This window comes from Pseudophryne corroboree, chromosome 7 (assembly GCF_028390025.1).
Source record: "Pseudophryne corroboree isolate aPseCor3 chromosome 7, aPseCor3.hap2, whole genome shotgun sequence".
NCBI lineage: Eukaryota > Metazoa > Chordata > Amphibia > Anura > Myobatrachidae > Pseudophryne > Pseudophryne corroboree.
In genome coordinates this window covers 178,793,168-178,806,549 of record NC_086450.1, presented here as the reverse complement: position 1 = coordinate 178,806,549, position 13,382 = coordinate 178,793,168, and the positions used below count along the sequence as shown (strand labels likewise).

The 13,382-nt window shown below is 46.9% G+C and overlaps 1 protein-coding gene across 7 annotated transcripts in view; it reads left to right on the top strand.

Moving 5' to 3' along the window:
• ATG9A (autophagy related 9A) overlaps positions 1-12,981 on the top strand; it is a 176,444-nt gene extending 163,463 nt beyond the window's left edge. For all 7 annotated transcript variants that reach the window (XM_063933823.1, XM_063933826.1, XM_063933822.1 and 4 more), the window contains 3 exons: positions 57-264; positions 12,113-12,255; positions 12,339-12,981. In XM_063933823.1, the coding sequence (XP_063789893.1) occupies positions 57-264; positions 12,113-12,255; positions 12,339-12,344 (357 nt within the window). In that variant the 3' untranslated portion in view covers positions 12,345-12,981. The remainder of the gene's footprint in view (positions 1-56; positions 265-12,112; positions 12,256-12,338) is intronic.
• Positions 12,982-13,382: the final 401 nt, after the last annotated feature.

Genomic DNA, 13,382 nt, shown 5'->3' with positions numbered 1-13,382 from the left:
AATACCATAATCATTAAATGTAATGCCGCTCAGCCTGTTTCTCCTCTCTCACGCAGTTACATCAGCAGCACAACCGAATGGCACCTGGCCGGCACATATGGCACAGGCAGGAGAGTGATGAGAGCGGAGAGAGTGTCCAGGGAGACGGGCTGAACAACACTACATCCAACATACCTTCCTCTGCCAGCTGCCCCTCCCCAGCTGCACTGCTCCGGGAAGATAAGATGCCTCCAATCAGTGCTCATAGGTTCAGTGCCAGTACAGGTGTGTAAACTGCACACCTTTCTAAAAAAGCACAGCTTCTTTCATGTGACTCTTGTAAAATGCACTCAGTATATTCTCTCCTGTAAGTCTGGTGCTTGTACGGACACTGAGTTACATCCTGTAGCAACTAGAGGCATGACAAATATTATTATTCAGTAACAGATCCATCCCCTTACTGGTCAGTTGTTTTGTCCTGTCATCGGGAGGCACAAGACCAGGGACTATGTGTCTAATACATATATGTAAGGAATTGCACAGCTGCAAAGGGAGCTGCTGAGCAATTCCATGTCATTAACATTCTAATGTAGCAGGAGATGTAGGAGACAGACACCTCCTGTTTGCATTAGCTAGGATCAGAGTGCTGCATCTAAGGATGCATCATCGTATCACCATCGCAACCCCTCACACCTTCAAAATGGGGGCAACTCCACATTTTTTGAAGAACAGTGCCAGATACCACGCCCGCTCCCTCTCCCCAAACTGACAGGGGGCTGCGTGTTTCATCACATGACCCTTTCTGCACATGCACAGAACCGATCTTGCGCCTGCGTAGACCCCCTAACATTGGATTTGTACACAAACCATCGTACAAGTATGAATTAGGCCCTATGTTCCTAATACTTACATTTATATACTTTTGTTTTCTTGCAAATTTTACATGCTCTTTGTTAGTAGCAGAAAGGAGGCAGTTATTGCCTTTAACTGAATAGTTTGATGGTAGAAGTAAAGACCAGGGTTTTGGGTGGTGATTTGGACACTATTCCCCTTACCCAGCAACAGTGTACATGTTGCTGCAAAACTAGAATCTACGTTCCTAGCAATGAAACACAGCATTTGAGTGATCGAGCAGGAGGAATGAGCCCTCATTCCTGATGTGGAAGGGGATGAACTGGGTCATGTGACCAAGCATTATTGGAGGACAATTGGACATATATTGGACTAATGAGGAAGGTGCTTAAAATATGTTCAATGAAAAATCATGGCAGATTAGTGGTTTCACTCTACACAGAAGCAGACTTTCCTTTCCCCTAAAACCTTTTGAGACAATTCAGATTCTTCATAGCACTGTGCATGATCCGTAGAGGAGTGCCGCATCTACAGGCGATCTGAGTCGTACCCATCTCAGTCGCAGCTCCACTTGTGTCTGAATGGGCATAACGGTGTTTGCACATAGCCTAAATTGGGACAGAATTGCAGGCTGTGCTGAGTAGAGTGTACATAAAGATTTGTTTGATGTCTAACACCAAATATAGAGTGTGTACTGATAATGATGGCGTCTGTGGGCCTGATTCAGATGTGGCTTGATTTGCTATCGCTGTTGCTTACGTGGAAGCAGCAGCGATGCACTAGGAGGCGTCTGATATAAGTAGTTGCCTCCTGCTTACATTAGTGATCTATGCTGTGTCTTAGGGTGCAGCACCAGCTGGCTGTGTGACACATGGGGTCGCGTAAGCTGACCGCCAGATCCAACAAAGAGGCTAAGAAATCTCTGTCTTCTGATGGAGATCATGGCCTCATCACTCCCCCAAATTGAGGGCATGCCTCTGTTTGGGAAACGGCGGCCGTCACTACCTGTCTACGGCAGCAGACTTTCAATCACTGACAGTCTGCAGTCGAATTGCTTCCAGATCCATATTGTGTATCCGGCGCATGAGCTGCACTACCATCAGGACCTGAATTAGGCCCGATGTGAACAATCAGATTCATAAGGGTGGTGTGGCGGAATATATGCATGCAACTTTGCATATGAATGAATATCCACATTTAGTTCCGTTCATGTAGTGTGAGTGCAGTTCCCTGAATCAGCCCCTATCATTGTCTGGAAAAAGGTTTGCACCAGAGATAAAGGTTTTTCAATTAACAAAGAAATAAGATAAAAATAGCATAACATTTTTTACATAATACTTCCAATGTTGCAACATCATAAAAACATGATCGAAATACATAAAGTGGGCCTAATATAGCACTGCATTGGATTGCATTTCTCTGACGTCCTAGTGGATGCTGGGTATTCCGTAAGGACCATGGGGAATAGACGGGCTCCGCAGGAGACTGGGCACTTCTTTAAAGAAAAGATTAGGTACTACATCTGGTGTGCACTGGCTCCTCCCTCTATGCCCCTCCTCCAGACCTCAGTTAGAATCTGTGCCCGGCCTGAGCTGGATGCACTTAGTGGGCTCTCCTGAGTTCACTAAAAAGAAAAGTATTTGTTAGGTTTTTTATTTTCAGTGAGATCTGCTGGCAACAGACTCACTGCTACGTGGGACTTAGGGGAGAGAAGCAAACCTACCTGCTTGCAGCTAGCTTGTGCTTCTAGGCTACTGGACACCATTAGCGCCAGAGGGATCGAACACAGGGCCGACCTCGATCGTCCGTTCCCGGAGCCGCGCCGCCGTCCCCCTTGCAGAGCCAGAAGACGGAAGAAACCGGAGGAAATCGGCGGCTGAAGACTTCGGTCTTCAATAAGGTAGTGCACAGCACTGCAGCTGTGCGCCATTGCTCCCACAGCACACCACACGCTCCGGTCACTGGTGGGTGCAGGGCGCTGGGGGGGGGGGGGGCGCCCTGGGCTGCAATTAATATACCTTTTGGCAAAAAAAAGCACATAATACAGTGTTTAACACTGTATATGTGCAGAAACCCCCCGCCATTAACGTTATAAAAGGCTGGAGAAGCCCGCCGTTGAAGGGGCGGGGCTATCTCCCTCAGAACAGCCAGCGCCATTTTCTCTTCACAGCTCCGCTGGAAGGACGCTTCCCAGGCTCTCCCCTGCAGTATACACTACAGAAAGGGTAAAAAAGAGAGGGGGGGCACATAAATTTAGGCGCAAAATTGTGATATAAGCAGCTATAGGGGGAAAATTCACTTTGTGTATAGTGTATATCCCTCTGTTATATAGCGCTCTGGTGTGTGCTGGCATACTCTCTCTCTGTCTCCCCAAAGGACTTTGTGGGGTCCTGTCCTCAGTCAGAGCATTCCCTGTGTGTGTGTGCGGTGTGTCGGTACGGCTGTGTCGACATGTTTGATGAGGACGCTTACGTGGAGGCGGAGCAGGTGCCGATAAGTGTGATGTCGCCCCCTGCGGGGCCGACACCTGAGTGGATGGATATGTGGAAGGTATTAACCGACAGTGTCAACTCCTTGCATAAAAGGTTCGATGACGCAGCTTTGGGACAGCCGGCATCTCAGCCCGCGCCTGCCCAGGCATCTCGGAGGCCGTCAGGGGCTCAAAAACGCCCGCTACCTCAGATGGCAGACACAGATGTCGACATGGAGTCTGACTCCAGTGTCGACGAAGATGAGACAAATATACAATCCACTAGGGCCATCCGATGCATGATTACGGCAATGAAAAATGTGTTGCACATTTCTGACATTAACCCGGTTACCACAAAAAAGGGTATTATGTTTGGGGAGAAAAAGCAGCCAGTGACTTTTCCCCCATCTGATGAGTTAAATGAATTGTGTGAAGAAGCGTGGGGTTCCCCAGATAAGAAACTAGTAATTTCTAAGCGGTTACTAATGGCGTACCCTTTCCCGCCAACGGATAGGTTACGCTGGGAGACATCCCCTAAGGTGGACAAGGCGCTCACACGCTTATCAAAAAAGGTGGCACTGCCTTCTCAGGATACGGCCGCCTTAAAGGAGCCTGCAGATAGAAAGCAGGAGGCTATCCTGAAGTCTGTGTATACACACTCAGATACTATACTGAGACCTGCTATTGCTTCAGCATGGATGTGTAGTGCTGCAGCAGCGTGGTCTGATTCCCTGTCTGATAACATTGATTCCCTTGACAGGGACACTATATTACTAACCATAGAGCATATTAAAGACATAGTCTTATATATGAGAGATGCACAGAGGGACATTTGCCTGCTGGCATCTAGAATTAATGCAATGTCCATTTCTGCCAGGAGAGTATTATGGACTCGGCAGTGGACAGGTGATGCTGATTCTAAAAGGCACATGGAAATTTTGCCTTATAAGGGTGAGGAATTGTTTGGGGACGGTCTTTCGGACCTCGTATCCACAGCAACAGCTGGGAAGTCGGCTTTTTTACCTCAGGTTCCCTCACAGCCTAAGAAAGCACAGTATTATCAAGTACAGTCCTTTCGGCCTCAGAAAGGCAAGCGGGTTAGAGGCGCGTCCTTTCTGCCCAGAGGCAGGGGTAGAGGGAAAAAGCTGCACCATACAGCCAGTTCCCAAGAACAAAAATCCTCCCCTGCTTCCACTAAGTCCACCGCATGACGCTGGGGCTTCACATGTGGAGCCAGGTGCGGTGGGGGCCCGTCTCCGGAACTTCAGCAACCAGTGGGTTCGCTCACAGGTGGATCTCTGGGTTCTACAAGTGGTATCTCAGGGATACAAGCTGGAGTTCGAGACGTCTCCCCCTCGCCATTACCTCAAATCAGCCTTGCCAGCTACTCCCCAGTACAGGGAGGTAGTACTGGCGGCAATTCACAAGCTGTACCTCCAGCAGGTGATAATCAAAGTTCCCCTCCTTCAACAGGGACGGGGTTACTATTCCACAATGTTTGTGGTACCGAAACCAGACGGTTCGGTGAGACCCATTCTAAATTTGAAATCCTTGAACACTTATATAAGGAAGTTCAAGTTCAAAATGGAATCGCTCAGGGCGGTTATTGCAAGCCTGGAAGAGGGGGATTACATGGTATCACTGGACATCAAGGATGCTTACCTACATGTCCCCATTTACCCACCTCACCAGGTGTACCTCCGTTTTGTGGTACAGGACTGCCATTACCAATTCCAGACGTTGCCGTTTGGTCTGTCCACGGCACCGAGGGTATTTACCAAAGTAATGGCCGAAATGATGATACTCCTTCGGAAGAAGGGAGTTATAATTATCCCGTACTTGGACAATCTCCTTATAAAGGCTAGGTCCAGGGAGCAGTTGTTGGTCGGAGTAGCACTATCTCAGGAAGTGCTACAACAGCACGGCTGGATTCTGAATATACCAAAGTCGCAGCTGGTTCCTACGACGCGTCTGCTGTTCCTGGGTATGATTCTGGACACAGAACAGAAGAAGGTGTTTCTCCCGGAGGAGAAGGCCAAGGAGTTGTCATCTCTGGTCAGAGACCTCCTAAAACCAAAACAGGTGTCGGTGCATCACTGCACGCGAGTCCTGGGAAAGATGGTAGCTTCTTACGAGGCAATTCCATTCGGCAGGTTCCATGCAAGGATCTTTCAGTGGGATCTGTTAGACAAGTGGTCCGGATCGCATCTTCAGATGCATCGGCTGATCACCCTGTCCCTGAGGGCCAGGGTGTCTCTGCTGTGGTGGCTGCAGAGTGCTCATCTTCTCGAAGGCCGCAGATTCGGCATACAGGACTGGGTCCTGGTGACCACGGATGCAAGCCTCCGAGGTTGGGGGGCAGTCACTCAGGGAAGAAACTTCCAAGGACAATGGTCGAGTCAGGAGGCTTCCCTGCACATAAATATTCTGGAACTAAGAGCCATTTACAATGCCCTAAGTCAGGCATAACCCCTGCTTCAAAACCAGCCGGTGCTGATTCAGTCAGACAACATCACGGCGGTCGCCCATGTAAACCGACAGGGCGGCACAAGAAGCAGGATGGCAATGGCAGAAGCCACAAGGATTCTCCGATGGGCGGAAAATCACGTGATAGCACTGTCAGCAGTGTTCATTCCGGGAGTGGACAACTGGGAAGCAGACTTCCTCAGAAGGCACGACCTCCACCCGGGAGAGTGGGGACTTCATCCAGAAGTCTTCCAGATGATTGTAAATCGTTGGGAAAGGCCACAGGTGGACATGATGGCGTCCCGCCTCAACAAAAAGCTAAAAAGATATTGCGCCAGGTCAAGGGACCCTCAGGCGATAGCTGTGGACGCTCTAGTGACACCGTGGGTGTACCAGTCGGTTTATGTGTTCCCTCCTCTTCCTCTCATACCAAAGGTACTGAGGATAATAAGAAAGAGAGGAGTAAGAACTATACTCATCGTTCCGGATTGGCCAAGAAGGACTTGGTACCCGGAACTACAAGAAATGATCTCAGAGGACCCTTGGCCTCTGCCTCTCAGACAGGACCTGCTACAGCAGGGGCCCTGTCTGTTCCATGACTTACCGCGGCTGCGTTTGACGGCATGGCGGTTGAACGCCGGATCCTGATGGAAAAGGGCATTCCGGTTGAAGTCATCCCTACGCTGATAAAAGCTAGGAAGGATGTGACAGCAAAACATTATCACCGCATATGACGAAAATATGTTGCTTGGTGTGAGGCTATGAAGGCCCCAACAGAAGAATTTCAGCTGGGTCAATTTCTGCACTTCCTACAGTCAGGTGTGACTATGGGCCTAAAATTGGGATCCATTAAAGTCCAGATTTCGGCCCTGTCTATTTTCTTTCAAAAAGAACTGGCTTCACTGTGTCACAACTGAGGGTTTAGGCTGACGGGAGGAAGCCTCAGTTGTAGGGGCTGAGATGAAATTAAACCTGGGAGGTTTAATCAGACCCCTGGACATGTAAGTGCAGAATGATTACCCGAAGGTGTGACCATGACAACCAGTTTAAAATTCAAAATAAAAGTTTATTAACAGACTCCGTGTGATAACAAGCAGTATTCAAGTTTAGCAAAGACAGTGGCAAATAACACAGTTCCTGGAATACATAACCATAGAAGGTTTCTCAGAGCACTGGTAGGTTTAGAACAGATGTAAAAGTCCTTTGATGGAATCACCTTTCCAGGCCTGGTTGTAGTAGTAGAAATAGCCGAGGAACATGCCAGTAGTTGTAGCAGGTGAATCTGTAACTTGAGTATGCTGCTGTATCAGCTGGATGGAACCAGACAGGTGGTAAAACACGGAGTGGATGCTGAGTGGAATCAGCCAGGTGATGAAACACAGAGTGAATGCTGAATGGAATCAGCCAAGTACTAAAGTCACGGAGTGGATGCTGGATGGAACCAGCCAGGTGATAAAACACAGAGTGGATGATGTGAGATGCTAGGGAGCGTAGAAACAGAATAGCTGATAGATGATTACCGGTGGTAGTGGATACTGCTGGTAAGATAGGATCCGCTGGATCAGCACCGGTGTTTGGTAGAAGCTGGAATCAGTTGAAAGCTGGCTGCTTGGAAGCAGATAGTAGATAGCTGGAAACTGGACAGCCACGGAAGGCTGTAGAGTCAGGCTGCACTGCAAGGTGGAAAGCAGGTGCGGGTCTCTTTGTGGATGCTGGAGACAGGAACTGGAACCTGGAAAAACAAGCCACAGGAGAGAGAGACTGGAACAATGTATGACATTCAAAGCACTGACATCTATCTGGCCCAGACACAGGATACTTATACCTGCTGCTATGCAGGCATTGGCTGGGCAATTATGCAGATTCCAGAGACGGTGGATTGGAGGAATTGGAGCATGTGACCAAATCCAACATGGCTGCGCCCATGCTGGAACCTGGAGGGAAAACTGGTTTGAAATGAAATGTGCAAACATAGTTATAATGGCGGCGCCGGCCGCAGAGGACAGGAGACGCCAGATGACTGTTATATGCTGAGACACTTGGAGGGCAGCAGAGGCCGCGGCAGGCATGATACACGATTCTGAGAACCTGCAGCAATAACACAGTAACGGCGGCGGAGGCCGTGGAGGACAGGAGACGCCATGTTGGATTCAAACATGGCGCCGCTGTGGTAGTGTCTCAGAATGACAGGAGGGATGTGCAGAGTGTTGACACAGATGAGATCCGGACTTGGAACGCTGGGCCAGTCTCAGAAGACACCTAAACGGCAGGTAATGGCGTCCAGATACCCGGATCGTGACACACTGCCTGAAGTTCAGACGTTTGTTAAGGGAGTGCTGCATATTCAGCCTCCTTTTGTGCCTCCAGTGGCACCTTGGGATCTCAACTTTGTGTTGGATTTCCTAAAATCACATTGGTTTGAGCCACTTCAGACCGTGGAGTTGAAATATCTCACGTGGAAAGTGGTCATGCTTTTGGCCTTGGCTTCGGCTAGGCGTGTGTCAGAATTGGCGGCTTTGTCATGTAAAAGCCCCTATCTGATCTTCCATATGGACAGGGGAGAATTGAGGACTCGTCCCCAATTTCTCCCTAAGGTGGTATCAGCGTTTCATTTGAACCAACCTATTGTGGTGCCTGCGGCTACTCGGGACTTGGAGGATTCCAAGTTGCTGGATGTAGTCCGGGCCCTGAAAATCTATGTTTCCAGGACGGCTAGAGTCAGGAAAACTGACTCGCTGTTTATCCTGCATGCACCCAACAAGCTGGGTGCTCCTGCTTCTAAGCAGACTATTGCGCGCTGGATCTGTAGCACGATTCAACTTGCACATTCAGCGGCTGGACTGCCGCATCCTAAATCAGTCAAAGCCCATTCCACGAGGAAGGTGGGCTCTTCTTGGGCGGCTGCCCGAGGGGTCTCGGCTTTACAACTTTGCCGAGCTGCTACCTGGTCGGGATCAAACACGTTTGCAAAATTCTACAAGTTTGATACCCTGGCTGAGGAGGACCTTGAGTTTGCTCATTCGGTGCTGCAGAGTCATCCGCACTCTCCCGCCCGTTTGGGAGCTTTGGAATAATCCCCATGGTCCTTACGGAGTACACAGCATCCACTAGGACGTCAGAGAAAATAAGATTTTACTCACCGGTAAATCTATTTCTCGTAGTCCGTAGTGGATGCTGGGAGCCCGTCCCAAGTGCGGAATTCTGCAATACTTGTATATAGTTATTGCTTAACTATAGGGTTTTTTGTTCTGAGCCATCAGTTTAATGAGGCTCAGTTGTTGTTCATGCTGTTAACTGGGTATAGTTATCACGAGTTGTACAGTGTGATTGGTGTGGCTGGTATGAGTCTTACCCTGGATTCCAAATCCTTTCCTTGTAATGTCAGCTCTTCCGGGCACAGTTTCCCTAACTGAGGTCTGGAGGAGGGGCATAGAGGGAGGAGCCAGTGCACACCAGATGTAGTACCTAATCTTTTCTTTAAAGAAGTGCCCAGTCTCCTGCGGAGCCCGTCTATTCCCCATGGTCCTTACGGAGTACCCAGCATCCACTACGGACTACGAGAAATAGATTTACCGGTGAGTAAAATCTTATTTTCTCTCAATAAAAAGTTGTTATATAGGAGCTGGGAACTTGAATTGGAATAAGGACCATCTTTGCAGCTTGATTAAGGAATCCAACTGGTCCGATTAGAAGCTCAGATCCTGTTTGCAAAAAGTCCAAATCGCAAGTATGATTCCTTTAGTGGACTTCCAGGCTTTCCGTAAAGTAACAGAAGATGTAGCGTCCAGCTCCTCCTCCAACGCATTTCGCTGTTTGCCACAGCTTTTTCAAGGTGACAAACAGCGAAACGCGTTGGTGGAGGAGCTGGGCGCTACATTTTCTATTACTTTAAGGAAAGCCTGGAAGTCTACTAAAGGAATCATACTTGCGATTTGGACTTTTTGCAAAACAGCATCTGAGCTTCTAATCTGACCATTTGGATTCCTTAATCAAGCTGCAAAGATGGTTCTTATTCCAATTCAAGTTGGTAACTACTTCCATCTCACTTACTAATTGTTCCTGGACTGTGGCTGAACCAAATAGATGAATTGATGCAAAGGTCCCAGCTCCTATATAACAACTTTTTATTAAAATAAATAGAATCCAGTGCAGTGCTATATTAGGCCCACTTTATGTATTTCAATCATGTTTTTATGATGTTGCAACATTGGAAGTATTATGTAAAATCTGAATACATTTGTATAATTTGTTTTATTACATTCAGCTCTCTAGCGCTATTTTTATCTTATTTCTTTGTTAATTGCAAAACCTTTATCTCTGGTGCAAACCTTTTTCCAGACAATGATAGGGGCTGATTCAGGGAACTGCACTCACACTACATGAACGGAACTAAATGTGGATATTCATTCATATGCAAAGTTGCATTGCATATATTCCGCCACACCACCCTTATGAATCTGATTGTTCACATCGGGCCTAATTCAAGTCCTGATGGTAGTGCAGCTCATGCGCCGGATACACAGTATGGATCTGGAAGCAATTCGACTGCAGACTGTCAGTGATTGAAAGTCTGCTGCCGTAGACGGGTGGTGACGGCCGCCGTTTCCTTTACTATTGCCTAGGGATTCACTATCCCGTTACTGATTAGCTGCTTTTAGTAAAACAGTTCACGGTCAGCGCCTGGTTAATTACTTAGTAATTTATTTCTCTGCATTCTTGCGATTAATGTATTAATGCACAGGAAACGTACTATGAAAATGTTACCGATTAATGTGTATGGTCATTTTAAAATGACATTTTCTGTACATTAGTTGCTACGGTCCCTTTAAATGCCTACACACAGCCACATATACCACCATATATCCAATATAGCCAATTTATAGTATGTAGCCAATTTACACTTAGTATGTAGCCAATTTACACTTTGTTTTGCAACCCACCACATATGTTTCTATGTAGTGGAGTAAAAGAGATTAGCAGTTATGTACCCCTTTCAGATAAATTAAAAATAAAAGGGTTCACCGCACAAAAAGAGGATGCTGCAGCGATGAGATTCTCAAAACACATTGTAGTCCTACTAGAAGACATCAGGTCATCCAGTGACCCAATTGATACAAGATCGGACAGCATCATCTAAATGCTAATACTATTCTTTTAAAAGGGTTCAGTATGGGATGCTGGCGGTCAGAGTACCAACCGCGGCACACCGAAGGTCAAAATCCCAACAGGTGGAGACAAGTATACTTACTGTACCTTCCCCCCTAGCCCCCTAACCATCCCCCCCACCAGCAGCCTAACCCTCCCCCTAAAGCCTAAACCTAAAGACGCATGTGTATGGGTTACTTTCATTCAAAATGTCATATAGGAATTTATTAAAATGGGAGATCTGAGAAGCCGTGTAAATTAATCTAGGAAAAACAACAACTCTAATCTTGCTGGGTCCCTGGACCCAGGGCCGCCTCTACCATTAGGCGGCTGCCTAGGGGCGCCGGTCACTGAAGGGCACCACTGAATTCATTTATCAAAAAAATGAAGGATGTCTCTGTATGCGGGTCAGTAATGAACTTTCCGATGTAGGCATGGAACACAATAACAAATATATGATGCCAGAATCCCGACAGCCGAGATCCAGAATGTATGCCAGGGAGGGTTAGGGTTAGGCTGCGGGGAGTATTGGGATAAGGATAAGGGGTAAGGTTAATTAACTCCATTCAGAATGTCTGTATTATGATGGTCAGGATGTCGCTGTTGGTATTCTGACCGGCGGCATCCCATACCCAACCCCAATTAAATATCCCTACTAGACCCCATTTACAGTATTATACAGCATATAAAGAATAGACGGCACTCAGTGAAAGTATATTGTGAACAAAGTGAAAGTATATTGTGAACAAAGTCACAAAATTTTTGTGACCGTTTACAATATATTTATCACCTTAAAAGTCCTTGAGTGTTGTCCCTTTTCACTGTCTATGTATAATGATACAATTCACCCCAGTCCACTTAGTGGCCACCTGCATCTCTCCTCCGAGAGGTGGTGGTGGGGTTTGTAGGTTAGGGGGTGCTAGACTGAAGCGTTGCCTACACCCACAGGCACCTGGCATGTTGTTTCTTTGTTTTGGTACCAAGAGCTATTTGAGCAAGTGAATGAGATTCCATGTAGTAGCCCAAAATAACGATTACCAGTTCCAAGCCCACAAGTAGAACTAAAAACAATGGTATTTGAGCCTTGTTTCAGCAGTATTTGTGCCAGACGCCATGAAAGGTATAGCTGTTATTTTTCTTGCTCTCATTTCCTTTGTAAATTTGTCTTGTATTTAGAATTATGAATATTATCCTTCCCAGATTTTGGATCTGTGCAGAGAGCACCTTCTAATTTAGCAAGGCAACCTATGGGTGGGTGGAGTGAAGATACACAGATCACCAGGCACCCAGAAACCGTGCCAGAGGAGGGCTCTGAAGATGAACTTCCACCCCAGACACAGAAGGTAACATGCGTCCTCTGCTAAGATTTGTGTCTGTCACACTGTGCTTCTTTAGAACTAAGCACTTCACCTTTTTTCTCTTCTAGGTGTGAAGTTTATCCTCCCTCTGAAGAAATGGTCTTTATATAGACCTCTCCCCACCTCATGATTTCTTGTTGACCAGGAAATGCTCGGAGAGGAGATATGTTCATGAACTATTTATGTGCATCTGGCTAAATGTTCGCTTCAATACATGTAAATATTTATATATACATATAAATTGGGTTGGTGTGCGTGGGCAGAAGACTGACCTGGATTTGCACTGGATTATGACATTTTTTTGTGATGCCATGAACATGAATAGAATACACAATACACCGCGTGATTGAATGGAGATACACATTGTACAGATGCCTCGGTATCACTGTATAGACAAGTTATAAGACAGCAGCTGGTACCTAAAGTTTCTATACTGAGCATGTAGGGACTAGAGCAAAGCACTGCGTGGGATTTTCTTTTCCAACTTCTGAACATAATAAGAATGAAGTGAATACGAAGGCTTGTGGAAATAATACATAAGCCTGCTCCTCGCTACTTACATGGGGTCATTGTCACTGCTATAGCTGTTGTGTACCACTAACTTGTCTGAAACGGCACATCATTCTGCAATGTTTTGTATAGAAATGTATATTGCATATTTTGTACCATTGTATAATTCTAATTAAAGATTATCTGTAATGTCAGACAAAATTGTGATGCCCCATTCACTCCTCTCTTCATTGTCTTAGTACGTAATAAGAGATGTTGTTATAGGTGCCGGCAGCTGAGGATAACAAGTCAAAAGGGAACAGGTTTCTATGACAATGGAATCTGTAGTTAAATAGGTATTTCATTCACTATCATAGATCTGCTAGCATAGCTGTTTGGAGGCATAGTAACCGCGGCCTTGTTTGCCTTTAGAATGCTTGTTTCAGCATCCATACAGTCAGGGCCGTTTCTTGGGGCAGGCGAGCAGTGCAACCGCACTGGGCGCCCGCCGCGCCACTAACTGTGGCTCCCTGCTTCCCCTTCCTATTTCTCCCCGAGTAACCCGCTCGGGGGGCGGAGTTTCACGGAATGACGCGGTTGCGTCGTTACGTCACAACGCAACT